Below are 21,379 nucleotides of genomic sequence, written 5' to 3'. Positions count from 1 at the left end.
GTATATGCTTATGTGATAATTTGCCGCCATTACTTGCTTGCTGTTTAAAATAAAGTTGCTCTTAATCGATTAATTGTCTAGTTGAGAAATGCAGAGGCAACTTCCTCTATTAATTTAATCTTGCTCCAGAAGATACTGTTATTTTCGTAAACGGCACTGCAAGCTTTGTAACGCGGCCTGTTACAATGTAACTGACGTTGGAAAAGAGTTTATTTGTCCGAGCGATGTGGTTCAGATGCTCTAAGCGAAGCTCCGATACTTCATTTTTATACAAAACTATTTCAACAAATCCTTAAAACGTAGACTGAACGTTCAACAATGTCAAACAATGTATCAAATATTTTTGTCTTCTGACACGTGGCACGTAGCCTGTTTATAACTTCTACTTTTATTTCAGCAAACACAATAACGTTTTCAGCAGTAGATTATTCTTATATTAAGAGGACAATTGCATTAAAATTGTGGGATAAATTGGCGGGTAGTTCCAATCGATGAATTTAATTGATTTACAGCTATGTTGCAGAGGTGTGGGTTGGCGATAGCTATAAAATGAAAAGAGCCTGACCTGTATAAACTATTCTAGAAACTACGTTTGCTGTTTACACTAAAATGGTCGCACCACCACCCATTGGGCTCCCTCGTTGCGATTAGTCGTGATACGATTAATATGCTGTTTGGTGTATCTGTGCATTGCATGGTTAGTGCTGTTAGATACATTTTTACATTACATACCCTTTTTAAGTAAATGTGTAGAATTCGGGTGAAGAGACCCCGAACCCAAGTATAAGACCCCAAAAATATGTAAATTCTTAAAATGTGTTATATATTTACTTATATATATTTTTTAAATCCCTTAGTTTAAATAAAAACATTTTATAAAATACCTATATAGAAAAACACTAATAGAAATGGTGAATAGAGAACCACTGTGGTAACTATATACTGTCCTGAGTCTTCTAGCGCTAATTTATACACTGGAGAGATTTGATAATCCCAATTTAATGTGCGATTCAAACTTGGTAGTGGACATTTTTAAATCTAATAGACACCTTAATTCCTTCCAGAGCAATTCATCGTAAATGAACTCACATCCATGAAATTTGCTCAACAGTCCCTTAGCGTGGAATATTGCTGAAATAAATCCTCAAATACTGTTTTTAACAAGTGTGAGGAACTTTTATCAATAACTTAAAGTCCTAAAGACATATAACGATTATATGGAATATTCAAACAAGACTGACCCTTTCCTACTGCTTAAGCACTTTTATAAAAACCGATTCCACACTTAGCTAGTGGTTCATTGGTATAACCTCGCAATCGAGATGGAGTATGAGTATATTAGGGCCTCAACAAAACATAGAAAAGACGGCTGAATGATTAGACTTTCGGGAATATCTCTATGTATAAAACTGTTTATCCAGACTGACTGACTGGCTAATAGGTAATAAACGCACAGTCCAAACCGTGGGAGCTAGGAAGCTAAAATGTAATCTCTAGTTACCTTATGCAATGCGATTTTTCCACATTGTGGAAAAATCGCGAAAAACGTTTGATTGACACTTACTTGCTTACCAATCGGCTTCAAACTCAATTTCAATGAAATTTGTTCAAACTCATTTGAGGGGTGTTTCGGACATTTTGAAAAATCCATCATTCCGTGGTGGAAATAATGGTCTAAGATATGGTGGGTGACGTTTCGCGCTCAAATTCATTTCAAAAGATCTATATGAAAAATCATTTAAAACATGTTTCTCGCTTTTCGCAGATTCCAAACTTCTTCGGAGAAATGCGATTCAAAGATTTATTGGACTAAATTTTAAGTTTTTTCAGAACATTAGAACTTAACGTATACGCGCTTCAGCGGGTCAAGGTTTTTGTTCACTTTGAAGGATCTATATGAAAAATCATTTAAGATGTTTTTCGCACTTTTCGCAGAATCCTAACTTCTTCGGCAGAAATGCGATTCAAAGATTTTTTCAGATGAAATTCTAAGTTATTACGGACAAAGATTGGAATAGACCTTAAATAAGTCGTATCTTTTGGACACCCGCACTAGCTCTTACAAATTTATAGAAAACGGATTTATTTTTGACATTGACATTACAGTTATATTTACAGGTTGACATATTTCACAGTAAAGTCTAACATGCTAACTATTGCTACACCAGTTAATAAATCTGGTTTTGATTTGAGAACCTTAAGTAATGATTTAGTAAATACTTTTAAATATTTCCAGATTGTACCGAAGGTGTACATGTTCGCTCAAAGTGTACACATCGTACAGAAGCTTAATGGGAATGGAATTACTGTTTTGGGCATGGGCGAGTATGGAACACCAAAACTACATTTGTGTGGCCTAACTTCTCGCCTACATGAGAGCTCGAAATTATGAGTTTGATACTCAAAAAATGAAGCCACGTCCAAAATAATTGTTTCAGTTGCGATAAACTAATCAAGACTTCACTTCCGGGGCATCTTTCAGCCAGAACATGCCATGAATGTGAGGGAAGGCAATTTTTAGAAACTAAACACGCCAAAATGACTACCAGAAACATCGCCTTTCGAACGGTTAAAATCAAAATTACCTAGCAAAAGTAATAAGGTTAGCTCTAGTTAGACACTCTATGTTTTTTAAATTTTAATTTGCTGCTTATTCACCGGAAATTTTTAACGGATTTTCATTCTTAGAAAGTAAAACTAACAGCTAAAACTAGCGAAAGTCTATAAAAAAGTTCGCAAAGACAATCTGCCATGGCCTTTTTCTTTTCTGCTTCCCGATGAGCAAGTGAAGTGCTAATACTTTTTAAATCCCTGTATCGTGACGTATGAAAATTTTAATATGATCCTCAATAAAACGTTTAGCTGCCGTAATGACTCGTGTGGCGCCGGGCTTACGCAAACAAGGTATCTAAGTTATGATCTAACTTTTATTGTACAACTTTAAGTACACGTTCTGTTAAGGCCAGCAAAAACAGTTCGGAGTGCCAGGGACATTTTTTAACAATGTCCTAGAGTAATATAAATGAATGCAATTTTAATTATCCCCTGTCGTCGGCAGATGCAACAAATGGCGCTTCTTCAAAAGAAAAGAAGGAAAACCAATGTTCGATGGCAGCAATTGTAAATTTTATTGCATCAGAAAATTAAGAGGGCTGAATAGTTTCAGCCATGAAATTGATTCAATGACCATCGTTACCTTTAATGATTTTGTCGGCCAACCTCTAAAGACTTAATAACCATGAGGGGAAGACGTGGGGAAATATACCTCTCCTCTAAAGGACTTAAGCCCTTCACAATTTTAAGCCATTTGATTTAGAAGCATTATGGCTTTAAACTAATGTAATGCTATGACATGACGTTTTGCAAAAACTATATTTATTATTGACAGAGGGAAATATAGAAGATAGACAGATACAAAATATCTGAATTTGAACTTATTACAATACTCACTAGAAAATTTGTCCACTTAATGTAGAAACAATAAACCTTTAAAAGAAATGCAAAGGTGATCTGATCTGGCCGCATTGTGCCTATTCTCTGATATTACCAATATGGCTCCTAAAACGGCTGATGCTGCAAACTTCTATTGGCATCAAAAGATGATTGTCGCGCTTGAATTTACGCACTTCGGCTTGCAAATGTTTTACGTGCTTGACTAATTTTTCATCGGATCGAATTTTCTCTTACCTGTGACCGTTCATTCCAATCTCTGGCTTATTTTAAAGTTGTAGATCTATGTTTTTTCGACTATGTCGAGTCAAGTGGTCCGCAGTATTTAGTATGTGTTCATTTACCATATTAACTATCTTGTCTTTCGTTACCTATTCCTATTTGTCTCACTTGGGCTAAGATAATTACCGATTTCTAGCTTTTTGTCTCTGAGACCTATTAAGATCTGATAGCCCTTGTCCTGGACATTTTACTTAACTTTAAAATTTGAATAAAAATAAAAATATAATATACGAAAATAAGTAATTTAAAATAAGGATTCCTAATTAGTGTCCATCACACACTAGCACATACACGCAAAACAGTAACCGAAAACTTTTTATTGATGATGCCTACTTTTTTTAAAGATGATCAGGCAACAACATCAGATATTGAGTATCAACAGTTCCGAACCGACAAACCAGTTTTTTCGCATTGTGCACAGAATGTGTCCGGCTTTCCGCATCTGTAGCAGAAAATCTTACGATCCTTAGAGAGGCAGTCCCTAAAGACATGATCGAACTGCCTACAGTTCCAGCACACTGCCTCGCACGACTGCCTTCTCCAGTTCTCTAGGCGATGGTTCCGTACGATCTGGTGGCACTTCAACCTCGTGAACTGTGGGCCTCGTTCCTTGGAGTAACGCGATGGCTGCACGTACCCGGTCCGGCTTTTGCGACCAATGTGCCTTTCCACTTGTATGCATTCTTGGCGCAGCTCGTCCACGGTTAGTACATCCATGGCATAAATGTATTTTGCCAGACCCCCCTTCAAGCCTTGCTTTATAATCTTTACCAGTTCGCGGTCTCTCAGCGCCTTCGAGATTCACGCGGCGAGTTGACGCATGTGGTGAATATGGTCGTCCACCCCTTCGCTGGTCTGTTGCTCCCGTAGTAGTAGCTCCTGCATCACGTCGTGTTCCGTCTGATATCCACGGAACCGGTCTAAAAGAGTGTGCCGCAGTTGCATCCAGCTATCGACCCTAGAATGCCGCACGTGCATCCAGTACCACTCGCGGGCACGGCCGGTCAGGAGCAGATGAAAACCGCGCAGGAACTTCTTCCAAGGGCATTGATATTGCCTCTGCAGGAACTCCAGCCAAAACACGAAGTCTATAACAGAATTCATGACGTCCTCGCCATCAAACCTGACGTTCCACCGCTCGAGCATCAGGTACGCCGCTTCTCGCACGTTGGCATACGCTTCCTCTGGCTGAAAGTCATCCGCTCTCTTCGGATTCCGCCAGTTCCTCGCATGAGCCTCGGCAACATATACAGGACTGCTGGATGATTACTCCGCTCCTCGCGCGCCCTGTCTGTGTGGCTTCGGTGCCACCGGTGGTGTACGCCTTCCGGCACGCCAGACCGCGAAAACTTCGTCGCAACGTCCCGTGGAGTTCTGTCTTGTTGCGCCAATTCCTTCTCCAAGTTTCCAAGATGACCTTCCGCCGGGATCTGTCTTTCAGCAAATCCTCGGAAATTCATCGGCGTTCTCACAAGACCTCCCGTCGGACGTAGCGGTGGCATTGCTGACGCTCCGTCAGCTTCAGAGCCCCAATCAGACACATGTTCCTCAGCCATACTGAGCCCTGATACCAAAAAAAAAACTTCATCAATAGGAATAATTATCAGTAAATAAATAACTAAACGCCCACTAACAAACCTTACTAATAATGAAAAATAAATAAATAATCAAATAAATAACAACAACAAAAATATGTACGATAAGGGTTCCCCCTTTTTTTCAATAAATTTCAAATACTTGGAGGGGAGAGACAACAAATCCTATCACAGGCTAACTTATCTACGCACTGGACAGTGGAAAACACTTAGGCATTCGTCAAATGCTCAGTTCGTCAGTTTAACTGAAGAACGGCATTCTAGGAACGCTACCTTGAAGGCTATTATGTTCCTGTCGCAGTTCTAGAAAACTCCAGGACATGCTGTGTGACAGGTGCGGCGCAAGCTAGATTGTACATCGTCCTGGGTAACCTAGGTCCGAAGCTCATATAACTACGGCCAGCATACAGCAAACGTATACCCAGAGTGAGACAAAATAAATAGTAAACTATAAACAAGCTCCAACCGACCCTACCCTAATACCCATTTCATCACAGGATATTTTTTATAGCGGCTACCACCAGGCGAATGATGAACAGTCGCAAACGCTTCGCCAGCAGCCAACGTGACGTACTGTCCTCAACCGCGACAAGAAATCCCCCTGTTAATGGACACTATGGCAAGCTCAGTCCCCGTTGCTCTTCCGGCCATTTTTGGGATATGCTGTGTGGCAGATGCGGCGCAGGCTCGATTCTACATCGTCCTGGGTCACCTGGCTCCTAAGCTCTTGTAACCACGGTCATTCACACTCCCAGCATTAACACAGAATGAGACCAACAAAACTAATAATGAATAAATAACAACTGACAAACTACGTAATATCACATTCTTATCACGAGATGCCTTTGTCATTGCGGCTACCACCAGGCGAATGATGACCGGTCGCGAACGTTTCACCCACATGCGAACGTGCCTTACCGCCATCAACCACTACAAGAAAAAATTCTCATTCTTATGGATATTCTGATAATGTCTACTTCCGTCGTGCTTCTCGGATTCCACGACCCACCAAGCGATTATGAGCCACATAAGACTTCAGCGATAGGGATCCTAAACCCAACGGAGTCCTTTTCTCTGTACCTTCATTAATATCTTATTATTTTTATTTTTGACGTACGCACCGACTTCAAAGAAGCCGAGTGCGTTTTTAAAAATTGGGCGCTGTATTGTTACGAAACTGCTTGTTTCTCGGTGGGCCGCGCCGGCTGGCTCATCGGTTTCTGTGGGTGCAGTCCCATCCCAGGCCCGCAGTCCGCACAATCGATAACAACGAAGCTACACGTCTATAGCAAAACAGACTTACACAACACTATGCAAAACGAACCAAAAATCGATAACATCAAACAATCGGAACTTCTAACAGATGAACAACGTAAACAGCTGTGACGATAAGTAAATGTAAACAACAAAGATGAGATGTTGATATAAACTAACAAAAACATTATTAATCCACTTCACTCTTCCAGATCGGGCCCCGGTTCCGGACCGCCCAACCATGAGAAGATCACCTAGATTAGATGGCCATCGGCCTATGCCGGCTGTTATGTCAACTCTCCCCATCAAGAAAAATTTAGCCGGACATTTCTCTCTTCAGATACAGTATAATTGGTAGCATTTCTGATCGTTATTAACATTTAATCTTATTTCTATTCCCCTGCAGGTTATCTTCAAGCTGCTATTGATAATTTCGTACACGCGAACATTTCCGGCATTTTAAATCAGGTGGATACGATAAGTTGGTATATTTTTATATTAAGAAGATATTAATTTTAAATTTCAATTTTTTTACTTCCTTCAACTTCGCTTCAACAGTTATCTATAACGAGTTGCTTCATTTCATATTTATAAGAATTTCTGTTAATCTAAAAACTATTAAAATTTTTTTTTTTTTGTACATCATACATTTTTGTTGGCGACCTTCATACAGAGCAGGAGACATAAAAAAACGACAATGAGGAGTCTGCGTCTGACTCTACCGTTTACTCAGGCGAGGAGGCACGAACTGGAACAGACTAACTCGGACGATATGGGCGTGGTCTCGCCCGTGGCCGCCTCTTCGTCGTGTGAGTCCCGTCCGTGATGGATCGTCTCTCCGTCGTGTGGATTACGCCGATACTTGGCCGTGCTTTGAAAATACGGCCCGAGAATATCTGGGTTGATCTGGCCAACGTCCTCCGGGTCGGGATTCAAGCGTTGTGTGCCACTGAATGGCTGCGGCTGCTCTAATAAAGTATCGCTTTTATAGTTGTTTTAAATGACGACAGTGTGTTTCTGGTGTATTATTGTTTCGTGTGTTAACGCTCTTGTGCACCATTTCTTTTGCAATACGTTAGCACATAAGGAATTATCTTGGCAATTAACTAATAAAGAAAGCCCGTCATGAACAACTGTATGCCCTTTGATTTTTTTAAGCACATGTTCCGTGGCCGGCAAAAAAAAATATCCAACTTCAAAATTTTTTTAACTGTAAGCCGATATTTCCGCTGTCAACCGCTGACAAAGTCGAACCCTCTTCACTGTACATTGGGCAGCACATCAAAGGTGCCGTAATTCGGTACCCGCGTACATTTAAATATGGTTACCGTTGCTGCTCATCGGCACAGCTGCTCAAGGGCTCGAAACACGGCCAATGGCATGCGATCCACTCTCTCTTTTATCTCTTTGGGAGCGAATCGGGCAGCCAATTTGGCCTCTTTGGGCGTCGTGGATCGCAAGTTCGGTGTTGCCACTCCTCGATATTTTAAGCGCCCTTGTGTGTCCGGCTTCACCCCGATACTCAGCCCCAATCACCAAAGAAATCGCCGAGGCCGATAATAAAGAACGATACGGAAATGCAACAATCTAATTCGCCAACGAACGGTCATGCGATGGTCACCAGAATAAGGTGACTACTAACCATCTTATGCATTACTGGTCATTAAGAAATTCGTTAGCGAATGGACTTGCAATGCGTGCCGATCAAAACGAAAATGTTAAAGAACTGTTTTTCTAATTACGAGGTCTGTGCTTCGTCTTAAAAATTTGATCGCGAACAATAAAAATAGCCAAGTTCCCTATATTTTGCAGTCAAGAACTGTGTAGGAAACAAGGTCAATGAAGGGCGCGCGCGTCTTTTGTTAATTGTGTAATTTAATTAATGGGTATGTATTTGCAATAAGATTCATTTATATTTTTATACCCTGAACCCATTAAAAATGGGTATAAGGGTATATTGAATATGTGCAATATGAAATGTATGCAACAGGCAGAAAAAAGCATCTCCGACCCCATAAAGTATATACATATGTATATTCTTGATCAGCATCAATAGCAAAGTAAATCTAGCTACATATGTATATCCGTCTGTATGTCTGTCCGTATGTATGAACGCAAGGATCTTAGAACCTATAAGAGCTAGAGACTTGAAATTTTAGATGTAGGTCCTCGTAGTGGCTGCGCATATCGAGTTTGTTTCCGATAATCGATAACTTACTGCGTTTCCAAAGTTCGATATTAATATTCTATTTTGAGCAAATGGGGTAAATATGTATTAGAAGCTAGAGTCATCAAAATTGATATGTTGCTTCTAGAATATTATATATATTTCCAGTATCTTTCATTTTTTTCCTATCGCCACCTCCCTGCTACTACCTCATAGCAATAAAAAAACTTAATAAGCGAACTTGTATTGCCCACTAATTTAAGCCACAAATTTAATGGAATTAACTTTTTGAGAATACATATATATTCTATGGTACAATTTAATATGTGTAGGAAATTCCATTACCGACCTGGTTAAGAAACACGTGTTTGCGGCAGCTAGCACAAATTCCAAGAATTTCTGTGTCCATGTATGTATGTATATACACACACACATTCATGCTCGTCTGCTTCTAATTCTATGAGAAGAGGCGGTGGCAAACAGTGCGGTCTATTGCGAGTTCGAGCCTTACCGAGAAAACAATTTTTTATTTTGGCTCAGCATTATTTTGGTCATCAGCAAGTAATACGGTTAGTTGCGAGTTCGTACCCTGCAAAGGGAACTTTGTTACTTTAATTCATCTAAAACGAGCGCGAATAGTGATCTGAATTCGGTGTTGGTATAAGAGGGTTCAGGGTATTCCCTAGTCGGGAGCTCCCGACTAGAACCTCTTACTTGTTGTTATTAATTCCAATTGGCAAATCATGTGGGTACATTAAAATATGGTTACTTTTTCCCGTGACCACGTGTTTACTTTACTTTAATCCCAGATTGAACACACTTGTGGCCTGGGGCTTATTTATATTTGAGCTTAAATTTTTTCTTTCAAATTATTAACTAAATGGATAAAGTTCTAACGGGCTGGTTCAGTGAAATCCAAAATGAATTATGGCCTGGACAATCATTTTCTTTAAAAGTGCAAAATGTTCTTCACAAAGAAAAGTCGAAATTCCAAGATATTCAAATAATTGAGACGTAAGTAAAATTCTGTAAATTATAGTTGTTATGTACATACATATTTAAATACATAAATAAAGAAATGTATTTAGTCTATGTACATACAACATACATACATATGTATGTATATATGCTAGGGATGTAAAAAATAATTGGATAGTTAAAATATGAAAATAATAAAATATGTATATACATACATATGTATGTACTTCAGAATATAAATACATATGTATGTATGTGTGTACATATGTGCATACACAATGCCACATTAGTACCGAGTTCGATGGAACATTGTTAGAAAGGTTGATAATCCTTGGTATGAAACATAACTTTTATATTTTTATGCCCTGAACCCATTAAAAATTGCTAAAAAGGGTATACTGTATTTGTGCAAAATGTAAATTTATGTATGTATATAAAAACCAGAAGGAAGCATCTCCGACCCACAATAGTATATATGTACATACATATATCCCATCTGTCTGTCTATCTGTCTACCCATATGTATGAATTTAAGGATATGAGAACCTATAAGAGTTAGAGACTTGAAATTTTAAGTATAGGTCCTCCTATATTTGCGCAGATCGAGTTTGTTTCCGATAATCTATAACTCACTTCGTTTTCAAGCAATATTCTGGAATATTATATATGTACATACATATATCAAGTATCTTGCTTTTATACCTATTTGTATTGACTAACAATTAAAACCACAATTTAAATGCATTTAACTTTTTGAGTATACACAACATTTCTACGGTACAATTAGATATACCATAGAAAATTTAATTAAGATCGGTAAATTAAACACGTGTTTACAGCTAGCGCAGTTTGAAGAATTTCTGTATACTGTATATGTACCCACACACATGCATGCGCGTCTGCTTCGAATTATATAAACAGCTCTACAATTGCGATTGTATTGCTTTCTTTACTAATATTTTATAGCAATCGCAACAAGACTTAATAATGGTTAAGCAGAAACGGCGGCAAGTAGTGTGGTTAGTTTCGATTTCAAGCCCTCCCAAGGGAACATTTTTCTGTAATATATCTTTATTGCTACAAACGAGCAAGTAGCGCCAGCTGCATTTGGTGTTGGTATAAAAGGGCTCAGGGTATATATAGGTTGGGAGCTCCCGACTAGAACCTCTTACTTGTTATTTGGCTGTTGAGTTGAGTCGTCAGCAAGTAATCGAAAAAAAAAATAAAGTTATTAAAATTATAAGGTTTAAATTGCATATGAATTTGGAAAATATGGATTTTTCGTTTTTTCAAAAAGATTTCTTGACATACTGAATATGTGCATACTACCACTAACCAAACTACATATAGACTGGACATCAGTGCAAGAAAGTAGGCACAAAAAGTATTGGAGGCAACTGGTCCAAAATCGCGAGGAAGCGAGTAAGATATATGTATGTACATATAATGTATTTTTGAACCGCTTACTCTACAGGAAGGTGCTTGGCGCACTCTTTTCCATATGATTTGTGCAATAGAACGGCAATGCTGCTAATTTTTATCTCGCTCGCACTTACTCTCAGCTCTCAATGCTATCTCTTCATGTTTAGGAATCGTTAAAATGTGTGTGGTTGTATGTGTCCGACAAGCTAAAATGCGCACAAATTCAATTTTTCTCAAATGCTGACGCATTTCTACCGTTTTGAAGGCACGACTAATATGAAATAGAGAAAGGGTTTGCCACGTCGATGCGAAATTCTTGAATTTTAGCTCGTTATCGTTGGCAAGGGTACCTTACCGTTGCCATTTATACATTTAAAACATTTTGGACTCGCTATTCACGCATACTTGCATATTTTGTATATGAATAGAAGCAATTATGCGCTTGTGTGTCGGTTGCTTGCCTGCCTGCTTGTCCCCGATGTAAGATTTTAGGATTTCTGATTTTGGACCTCTACACACAAACACACATACAAATATCTGCGAATGGGCAGATCATGGGCACAAAAGAAAATATCATTATTGGCACGCGTCTGACGTGTACCTTTTTTGTTATGATTTTGATAAATGAATGTTGACCCCTTACTAAGTGTAAACATAAGTATAAGTATATAAATTTAATCGCTTTTTTTCTTTTAAGTTGGTATATTTGAATATTTTAAAGATTCTTATTTTTTCACAAATTTCATTCATAAAAATCATAAAAAAGGCGCGCGTCAGACGCGTGCCAATAATAATATTTTGATATATGAAAAATAATCCTAAGAGACTCCTTTTCAAACGGTGGGGAGCCATAAAATATGTACGCCCTTAACACTGCCGAAGCGCGGTCGAAATATAACCGAGAAACACCAAAACAATAGAATTGTTGTCTCTGCTCGTCCCATTGAGTCCTTTCTTCTACACTGATAGCATAATTGCTGGCGAAGATACGACCTTTTGTTCTAAGGCCAAAGTGTAGGGAAGATCTTAAAGATTTCTTAGTTTCCGAATTAAGCACACGTGGAGCGTGTACCATCCTGTACATTTCGTTCAATGTGACAGCCATAGTTGTGTCGTAGATCATGATCGTTTTGTTCGTAAGTAGGGTAAACCCTTATCTCTGCTATGTCGTAAATTTAATAATAACTTAATATTGCAGATGTGTCAGATTAATATGCTGTGGCGTTGATTGTTCTATTGAATATAAATGTTACTTTTCCGGATATATGAATCTTAGGAATGATTTTGTATTAAATATATTTATTCTTTATGTTCTCTTTAAAACTTATTAAATGTTACAGTATTTTGTAGTTGGCCAATGCTTTGGTGCGACACCCATTCGGTCGCGTGTCAAGATTGGGCAATCAGGCCTCGCTGTTGTATGCCCCTAGCAAATTTATTTACAAATTTGTCTATGCGACAAATGAGTAAATAATACAAATAAATAATCTTGCCTTCGGCAGTAATCCATTAACCTGTTCGTGTCGAAAAGGATTTCTTGATTATTGAGTTGGTTACTCTTAGCTGCGACTTTCTTAAATATCGATTTGTGTAATCGTTTAATCGAATTCGTATTGAACCTTGTGGTTTCATATTGTTTTAATATCATTTCTATGCATCGCTTGTTTCTATACTTATAATTACAAAATTTCCTTTAGGCCGATCGGATAGTTATAACCACGATTAATATACCATCAGATATTATGGTTAGCCATGGTTACAGGTTTATGGCTTAGGTCTCGCCAATATGTATGGCAACCAATTGGGCATCCAATTTTTATTTTTTCGGGACAAACAGTTTTAGGATTCACCAAACTAACATTTGCCACGTCCCGTGACAATAAACTTCAGCAAAGTATATTTTAGGTTTTTATATTCCACTAAAATTTGTTAAATCATCTATTGGTAACATTAAAATGCTAAAAGGATATTATTTTATTACATAAAATTTCTTTCTGAATAACAAGGCGACGAATTTCCCGTTTGCACCGGTATCTATGGTGGCCTATTTTTATGGTGTCTATCTTTACACTTGTCTTCATTTCCTTAATTTGGCGGAAAAAGGCTTTACCTATAGCATTCTAAAGAAAAAACTTCGATAGTCGAATTATTCTACATTTGCTTTAATGTTATCAACATAAATAAGTAAGAGATTCTAGTCGGGAATTCCAGACTAGGGAATACCCTAAACCCTCTTGTACCAACACAAAATGCAGTTCGTTTTAAATAATAAAAAGAAATAAGAACCATTATACCCTTTTTATCCGTTTTTAATGGGTTCGGGGTATAAAAATAGTTTCGCTGGTAGGGCTCGAACTCGCGACAGATCGCACCATTGGCCACTGCTTCTACTCAGCAGCCACACTAATAATTAAGTCTTATTGAGAAGAAAAGCAAATTTAAATGGCAGCACAAAAATCAATCGCAATTGTAATGTTGACAGAATGCGAAGAAGACGCGCATGATCATAATTAAATTTTCTACAGTATATCTTATTATACTATAGAATATTTGTGTATTCGCAAAAATTAAATTGCATTTAAATTGTGGCTTAAATTAGTGGACAATACAAGTTGGCTTATTAACTTGATCTGATAGGTATAAAATGAAAGATGCTTGATATTTTGTTACTGTAGCTCTTATTATTTATTCAATTTGTTAAAAAAAAGGATATCGATATTGATTGTTTGTGAATGGGCAAGTTATCTATTATCGGAAACACACTCGATCTGCGCAGGCACTAGGAGGAGCAACACCTAAAATTTCATGTCTCTAATTCATATAGGTTCTGATATCCTTGCTATCATACATATGGACAGACAGAGGCGGACATGGCTAGATCCTCGGCTATTGATGCTGATCAAGAATATATATTCTTTATGAAGTCGGAGATGCTTTCTTCTGCCTGTTACATACATTTACATTTTGCACAAATACAATATACCCTTTTTAGCCATTTTTAATGGATTCAGGGTATAAAAATTATAAAATATTTATAAGAATGCTCAGTATTACTGCCAAATGCACACTGATCTCTTTTTTCACTAATACTTATGTCTTGTAAAAATCAAATCCTGCCACAAAAAAGTGTAATAACGGAAGTAACGAAAGAGAAAGGCACTCTTCGGCACGCCGAAGATCTAATACCCTTGCAGACCCAACCTTTTTATAATACTCATAATGCTTTACCCGTATCTAAGAAGCACAGGGAAAATAGTTAGTGCCGAGTTTGCTAAAGATGTCTTGATAAATAAAAGAGGGTTTTTAACCAAAAACCTAGTTTACGACCCATCGTTCCTATGGCAGATATATGAAATAATAGTAAATAAGATTTTAAAAAATTGAAGGGAGCATAGTGAAATCTTTAAATGCCGTGTTTAACCAAAATATCTTGAATGACAAAAAAGTTTTCCACACAACAGCTTGATTTTCCACCGACCGTTCCTATGTTGAGTTTGGTCAAGATATCTTGAAAAAAACAATGTTTTTTCATACAACAACTTAATTTTCGAACGATCGTTCGTATGGCAGCTATATGCTATAGTGATCCGATCTTAACAGGATCTTGCATATATATGAGAAGTATAGTAAAACTGATAAATGCCGAGGTTGGTCGATATATCTTGAAAAACAAATGTTTTTTTCAATCAACAACTTAATTTTCGACCGATCGTTCCTGTGGCAGCTATATGATATATTGGTCCGATTCAGCTAGTTTTAACATATGTGCTGTGTGCAACAGAAAGAGAAACTTCTGCAATGTTTTATCAAGATAGCTTTAAAACTGAGAGACTAGTTCGCATAAAAACACACAGACGGACATGGCTACTTCTGTTGATGCTGATCAAGAATATATATACTTTATGGGTTCTTATGGGTCTCCTTCTATGCGTTACAAATTTCACGACCAAATTATAATACCCTCTGCAAGGGTATACAAATGGGAACCAACGAAGCATTTTGCATAGGCATTCTACTAATAGACGACATTAGACTTTGGCTTATCATACTTATGAAAATATGCCATTACTATTACGAAAGTAATTGTTAAAAACATCTAAAATTGAAATTATTTACTTGTACTATTTACTGGAAAAAGTTTTAAAAATTTTGTAGAGTTATCCACTAGCACCAAACGCTATATTCTTTCTGAATTTATACTCGGTAATATGAAGTGTACGGGACGCGTGACAAGGCGTGGGTTATTGGTTAGTCAACATAGAAGAGCTGTTTTCACGCGATATCAACTCATGAACTTCACCAAGCATAGTCCAACGATTAATTAAAGAAGATTAGTCCTTAGAAGTCTTCTAGAGTATATTAGTAACCGTATACAGTATCCCAATTTAAGCCACGAACGACTAACAGCAAAAATTGTTTATGTACATATTCAAAGATAAAATAGTAAGCACCAGAAATTAAAATGTTTTTTTTTAGTGTACGGACTCTCAAACATCTGTGACCATCGCTGGATAAAACCCAAAACAATTCCGGCTTTATTGACCATAGTTTTTATGATAGTCGAGTTGTTTTTCGCCAATTTACGAGTGTTACGGGTGGAATATCCAAAATTGCTGAAACACAATTTCATTAACTTCGAATGAAAGTTATACACTTTCGCTAATCAATCCTTCACTTTATTTTCACAGAGAAACATATGGAAGGTGCCTAATACTGGACGGTATCATTCAGTGTACTTCTAGGGATGAGTTTTCCTACCAGGAAATGATAGCTTTTTTGCCGCTATGCTGTCATCCAAACCCACAGAAAGTTTTAATTGTTGGCGGTGGTGATGGAGGTGTAGCACGCGAAGTTGTAAAGCATCCGCTGGTTAAAGAAGTTCATCAAGTCGAAATTGACGATCGTGTTGTTCAACTTTCAAAAAAGTATCTACCTTCTATGGCATGTGGATTCGATAGCAAAAAGTTAAAGCTTACTATCGGCGATGGTTTTGAGTATATGAAAAATCACAGAAACGAATTTGATGTCATTATAACCGATAGCTCTGATCCAATTGGTCCTGCCGTTAACTTGTTTCATGAAAGCTACTTTGATTTACTAAAACAAGCACTAAGAGATGGAGGTGTTGTATGCTCTCAAGCAGGAAGTTTTTGGTTGGACTTTGAATACGTAAAGAAAACATTAAAAGGATGTGCCTTGCATTTTCCAAAAGTAGGATATGCCATAACTTCTGTTCCATCTTATCCATGTGGTCACATAGGATTTATAATAGCATCTTTGGATAAAAAACATAGGCTAGAAAACCCCGTGAAAAAGTTTGAGAAATCCGAAATAGATGCATTAAATTTGAAGTACTACACAAGTGAAATCCATGCTGCTGCTTTCACTTTACCTCGTTGGGTTGAGAAGCACTTTTACGAATAAAGCTGTTTAGACATTTAAAGCATTTTTGTACTCGGTAAACAAAATTTAATGATTTTATACATTGACAATAAAATATTTTAAAATAAATAAACAAGTAAAAAGTTCTACTCGGGAGCTCCCGACTAGGAAATAACCTGAACCTTCTTATTCCAACACCACCGCAATTGAAGTAATTAAGATAATTAAAAAAAAGTTCTCTTGGCAGGGTTTGAACTCGCAACATACCGCACCACATTCTAGGCCTGTATTCAACACCCACACCAATAATTATGTATAATTGAGAAAAGTACTAATTAAATAGCAGAACAGAAAACAATCGTTATTGCAATGTCGTTGATAGAATTCGAAGCAAACGCGTATGAATGTGTGAGTGTACATGTATACAGAAATTCTTAAAGCTGCTGCCCCATTCAATTGCGCGGTTACATATAACTTTGGTTTTTTTCTTAACCGAACTTTATGAAATTTTCTACAGTATATCTTATTGTACCATAGAATATTTGTGTATTCTGAAAACGTCAATTGTATTTAAATTGTGGCTTAAATTGGTTGGCAATACAAATTGGGTTATTAACTTGATTTATAGCTCTGTGGTGGTAACGGGGAGGTGGCTATAAGTATAAAATGAAAGATACTTGACATATATAAAATATTCTAGAAGCAACATATCATGTTTGGTGACTCCAGCTCTTATTATTTACCCAATTTGCTCAAAAAACAGGATGTTGATATCGATTTGTATCGATTGATTGGAAACGATTATCAGAAACAAGCTGGATCTGCGCAGGCACTAGGAAGACCCTCATCTAAAATTTTCTGTCTTTAGCTCTTATAGGTTCTGAGGTCCTTGCGTTCATACATACGGACAGACGGACATGGCTAAATTGACTCGGTTATTGATGCTGCTCAAGAATATATGTACTTTATGGGGTCGGAGATGCTGCCTTCTGTCTGTTACATACATATGCATTTTGCACAACTACAATACACCCTTATATCCATTTTTAATGGGTTCGGGGTATAAAAATAATATGTACATACATATTTATGCACTGATTAGGACTAAGCCTCAAACGTATGTAAGTATGTATGAGAATATATATATACATACATGTACATACATTAAATTACATATCTTCCGCAAGCTTAAATAAAAATATTGATTTTTGAATAAGGAAATAATGTTTGGCGTAAATTGACATTTTTTAAATTAATATGAGAGTGCATACATTCGTATGTATGTTTAGTGACACATGGACAATACACATAAACAAATACTAACTATAAACAGCTCGTGCTACGCGCTCTCTTTGGTTAGGCTAAGCCGAAAAAAAATGAAATTTCTTGACCTTTTCTAATGGTACAACTATCATTACAAAAAGTTATAATTGTATAAAAAATATCATACCTGGAATAAAATTTTTCACCATTGATCAACGAAACGGCTGACATTCCAAGAGTTGGCATCTAATGAAAAAACGGTACTTAAACAGCAGCACATTCATATATGTAAAGAGGACAGCATACGATCAATAACCATAGAACATGGTTATTGATACGATACATTCGCAATTGTAATTATTTGTGTGTGTATGTATTGTTGTGCTAAAGAGTATGCGAATATTTTAAAAATAAAACAAACAAGAGGTTTGTTTAAAATAAGTCTTCACCTTAACCTCTAGCAATCTGTGTGCTTCAAGTTAACAAACTGCACGTGTTGGAGCGGGCACTCAACGCTGTTGTAACAGACAAAGAATACGACGTGCAAACATCCAAATTCGGAGTCATGCGTATCTACACTGCTAATGCTCAAGCGTTTCGATCAGTTGTTAGAGCGCTAATCCAACTAGACTGTGAGTTTTAGCAGCACCAACTGCGGGATGACAAACCTTATAGACTGGTTCGTAGGGATATCATGCCAATGTCCCAAATGATCTTAAGCGCATTCTCTTTTAAAGGTTGCACAGTAACATATATTGCCCAAGAAAAATGGACTTGCGCACATCCGATCAACGAGGAGGACGATGAGCAAATAAATAACGCGAAGACTAGACAAAATATGTTCTACGTTAATATCGAACACACATCAAATGTAGCCGAAACAGTTAAAATAACCCATATAGAAATAAAAAGGTTACAGTAAAGAAAGCGGGTCGCAAAAGTGAGTTGGTTCAATTTGTTAATTGTCAATACCTTGGGCACACGCTAAATTACTAAATTACGCTAAAAATCCAGTCTATGGCAAGTGCGCAGGCGATCACCGTATCGACTCAGTATCTTGTCAGTTGAGGTTGAGTGACAACAACACATATTCTAACTGTAGTGGGGACCACATAGTTAGTTTTAAGGGCTGCCAACTTAGAATAAAACAAGAGGTTTTAGTCGGGAGCTCCCGACTAGGGAATACCCTGAACCCTCTTATTACAACATGGAAACGGAGTGAGTTATCGATTATCGGAAACAAACTCGATCTGCGCAGGCACTAGAAGGACCTACATCTAAAATTTCAGTCTCTAGCTGTCTAGTTCTGAGATCCTTGTGTTTATACATACGGACGGACAAACAGACAGACAGACGGACATGGCAAGATCGACTCGGCTATTGATGCTGATCAAGAATATATATGCTTTATGGGTCGGATATGCTTTCTTCTGCCTGTTACACACAATTGAATTTTGCACAAATACAATAAACCCTTTTTCAATTCAATGGGTTCAGGGAATAAAAAAAAAGTTTAAGCCAGTTGTGGGTTAGCCAAAAAATGGGGTTACGCGTTCTCACAAGCAAAAGAAGCATGCCAATGCGAGCCAACCGACACGCATATATCCCGGCTGCAGTCGTCCATTATTAACAAGTTTCACTCATTAAAGAAATCAATGCAGGACTTAAATTAGAGAATGGATCAAATGTTCAATCTAATACAGGAGACGATGGTAGCAAAAAATAAAGCTTTTCGTGACCTGGTTAAGCATCTCATCTCCCTAAAATCCAAATAACCAACCCGCATTTTAAAATCAGATTGTGGAACGCACGCGGCTTACTTAAGGACAATGATGAACTTAGGTTCTTAGTGCCCACACTCTAGATAAAATGCTGGTAACTGAAACACACATGCGTCTTAGACTGAAAACTGAAAACACGGCTATGAAATATACCATTCTTATCAGCCCAGTGGTAACTGCAGAGATGGAGCAGCGATCGTTGTCCGATATTCTGTTCTCCGTTGTCAGAATAAGCCCATATCGCGCATGCATGTCAAGATAGTGGTAACGTGCATACAAGCACTGGAATCGTCACAATTGCTTCCTTATATCTTCCACCTAAGGAAACACGAAACTTTGAATATATCTTAATTACTTGGGCAGCTCATTCAATGAGGGGGGAGACTGTCTTCGAGAAAATGCCATATCGAGCTGCTCATGCAAAGTCCTGGCTCCAGGCAAACAAACATTATATTCGTATAACACCCAGCTAAGTCTGCGCTCGACTTTTTCACAGTTCAATCGCTATATGAACTCTCTCTGGATCACTTGCCTCACGAAGGCAATGAAACCTCCAACCTCGATCCTCTGTTGAAGCGTTTAGACTTGGCCTCGACAGAAGATTAAATCTCAACATGTAGTTAAGCGTACCGGAGGACATTAGGGACACAATCTCCATGTTCATCGAAAATATTAGACAAGCAGAAATTTGAGTTTCGCCTAAAACGAACAAGTTCATCGAATCTATAAAGTGCTTCCCTTCTTCTTCCCGTCTTCAAAAGATTCTAGTCTCAAATTGATCGGTTTCCGAACGACGCGGCCTCATGTTGTTATTGCTTTCGTCTGGCATTCATTCAATTGGTACCGAAGCGAAATTGTTCGAGCAGGGTCAGGGTCCTGGAGAGGCGATAGTCCGACGCATTGTTTCGGCTCGTTGTATTTTCGAATACCGTGAGATTAAGCCAACATGGCAGGTGCCCACGTAAAACACTCTGTTTGCCCTCTAACCCACTGACTTTGTCGGAGGTAATGCTGCAGATCAAAAACTTTAACTTAAGCGTCGAGCGCTGCTATTCATAGATCTTTTGTTCAACCGCATTTTCCAAAGATCTGAAAGTCTGCACTGATCACGATGGTCCCTAAGCCAGAGAAGTAGCTCACGGACGAAGTCGCGTACAGACCAATCAGTCTCCTCCCTGTCCGTGCACCGATGTTGAAAAGGGTTATTCTCATAAACGTGACACAGACGAAAATGTCTCGGAATCCCGGAGCACACACAAATTGCAAACACAACACCCGGGTGTCTGCAGCTACTTCTGCCAATGCCCAAAATTCAATGACAACTTCAAAACATTTTCCATATGAACCAAAACCAGCCATAATCGAAACAAACGACCAGCAATGAAAAAAGCACACCCTCTTAGCTCATTGATATGGTTTTTAAGCAGTGCTATGCCTATAATTCGCAAGATCATTAATTTTATAAAATTTCATTATTCGACCAGCAAGGCACCCTTTCTCAAAGAAGGGTATTTTAACTATTCATAAGTAGTATAACCAAATACCTACTAATATACACATTTTTATCCAATGAAATTTCGTATTAAGTGTGCAACTATTGGTACAATTAATAATAATTATTTTCGTAAAACATTAACTACCATTTCTAAGTATAAATAATTAATGCCGCGACGCGCCAAATAGTTGTTGTATGAGTGTCTTATCTCAAACATATTGGTGCAAATCTGCGTATATCTATGTGTCAGCCAAGCCAAGAGACTTCTATGAATGTAAGAAGATTGGAAGGATTTTGATGTGCGATCATT

General features: G+C 37.8%; 2 protein-coding genes and 2 long non-coding RNA genes across 11 annotated transcripts; 3 read left to right on the top strand and 1 right to left on the bottom strand.

The window, feature by feature from the left end:
- Positions 1–2,066: 2,066 nt before the first annotated feature.
- On the bottom strand, positions 2,067–18,884 carry LOC116652373 (uncharacterized). 8 transcript variants are annotated; one of them, XM_070210847.1, is made up of 3 exons: positions 18,766–18,884; positions 17,981–18,039; positions 2,067–5,296 (listed from the first exon to the last, which is right to left on the bottom strand). In XM_070210847.1, the coding sequence occupies exons 2-3, from the start codon at positions 18,000–18,002 to the stop codon at positions 4,878–4,880; spliced, it is 441 nt and encodes a 146-aa protein (XP_070066948.1). In that variant the 5' UTR covers positions 18,003–18,039; positions 18,766–18,884; the 3' UTR covers positions 2,067–4,877. The 8 variants fall into 8 exon arrangements, 2 of the variants coding, with proteins under 2 accessions (XP_070066948.1, XP_070066949.1); XR_011417160.1 differs by lacking the exons at positions 17,981–18,039; positions 18,766–18,884 and adding an exon at positions 10,360–11,176; XM_070210848.1 differs by lacking the exons at positions 17,981–18,039; positions 18,766–18,884 and adding an exon at positions 9,098–9,437.
- Positions 6,752–7,394, top strand: LOC116652375 (uncharacterized). The gene is made up of 3 exons (XR_004305373.2): positions 6,752–6,926; positions 6,988–7,062; positions 7,255–7,394. It is a non-coding gene; the product is annotated as an uncharacterized lncRNA (long non-coding RNA).
- On the top strand, positions 9,535–16,705 carry LOC116652372 (spermidine synthase-like). The gene is made up of 2 exons (XM_032440823.2): positions 9,535–9,762; positions 15,837–16,705. The coding sequence occupies exons 1-2, from the start codon at positions 9,629–9,631 to the stop codon at positions 16,570–16,572; spliced, it is 870 nt and encodes a 289-aa protein (XP_032296714.1). The 5' UTR covers positions 9,535–9,628; the 3' UTR covers positions 16,573–16,705.
- Positions 11,168–15,038, top strand: LOC138911525 (uncharacterized). The gene is made up of 2 exons (XR_011417161.1): positions 11,168–12,284; positions 12,347–15,038. It is a non-coding gene; the product is annotated as an uncharacterized lncRNA (long non-coding RNA).
- Positions 18,885–21,379: the final 2,495 nt, after the last annotated feature.

The sequence above is a fragment of the Drosophila virilis genome, unplaced genomic scaffold (assembly GCF_030788295.1).
Source record: "Drosophila virilis strain 15010-1051.87 unplaced genomic scaffold, Dvir_AGI_RSII-ME tig00001178, whole genome shotgun sequence".
NCBI classification, from domain to species: Eukaryota; Metazoa; Arthropoda; class Insecta; order Diptera; family Drosophilidae; genus Drosophila; species Drosophila virilis.
Note: the sequence above shows the minus strand (reverse complement) of the source record. Positions and strands in the feature narration are given on the sequence as shown.

What these genes read in the sequence shown, in the direction of transcription:
- LOC116652372 (XM_032440823.2), top strand. Translation starts at nt 9,629, where the DNA reads ATGGATAAAGTTCTAACGGGCTGGTTCAGTGAAATCCAAAATGAATTA. An exon ending in GATATTCAAATAATTGAGAC is followed by an intron (nt 9,763 to 15,836) that starts GTAAGTAAAATT and finishes TTATTTTCACAG; the next exon opens with AGAAACATATGGAAGGTGCC.
- LOC116652373 (XM_070210847.1), bottom strand. Translation starts at nt 18,002, where the DNA reads ATGGTGAAAAATTTTATTCCAG. An exon ending in GGTGAAAAATTTTATTCCAG is followed by an intron (nt 5,297 to 17,980) that starts GTATGATATTTT and finishes TTTTGGTATCAG; the next exon opens with GGCTCAGTATGGCTGAGGAA.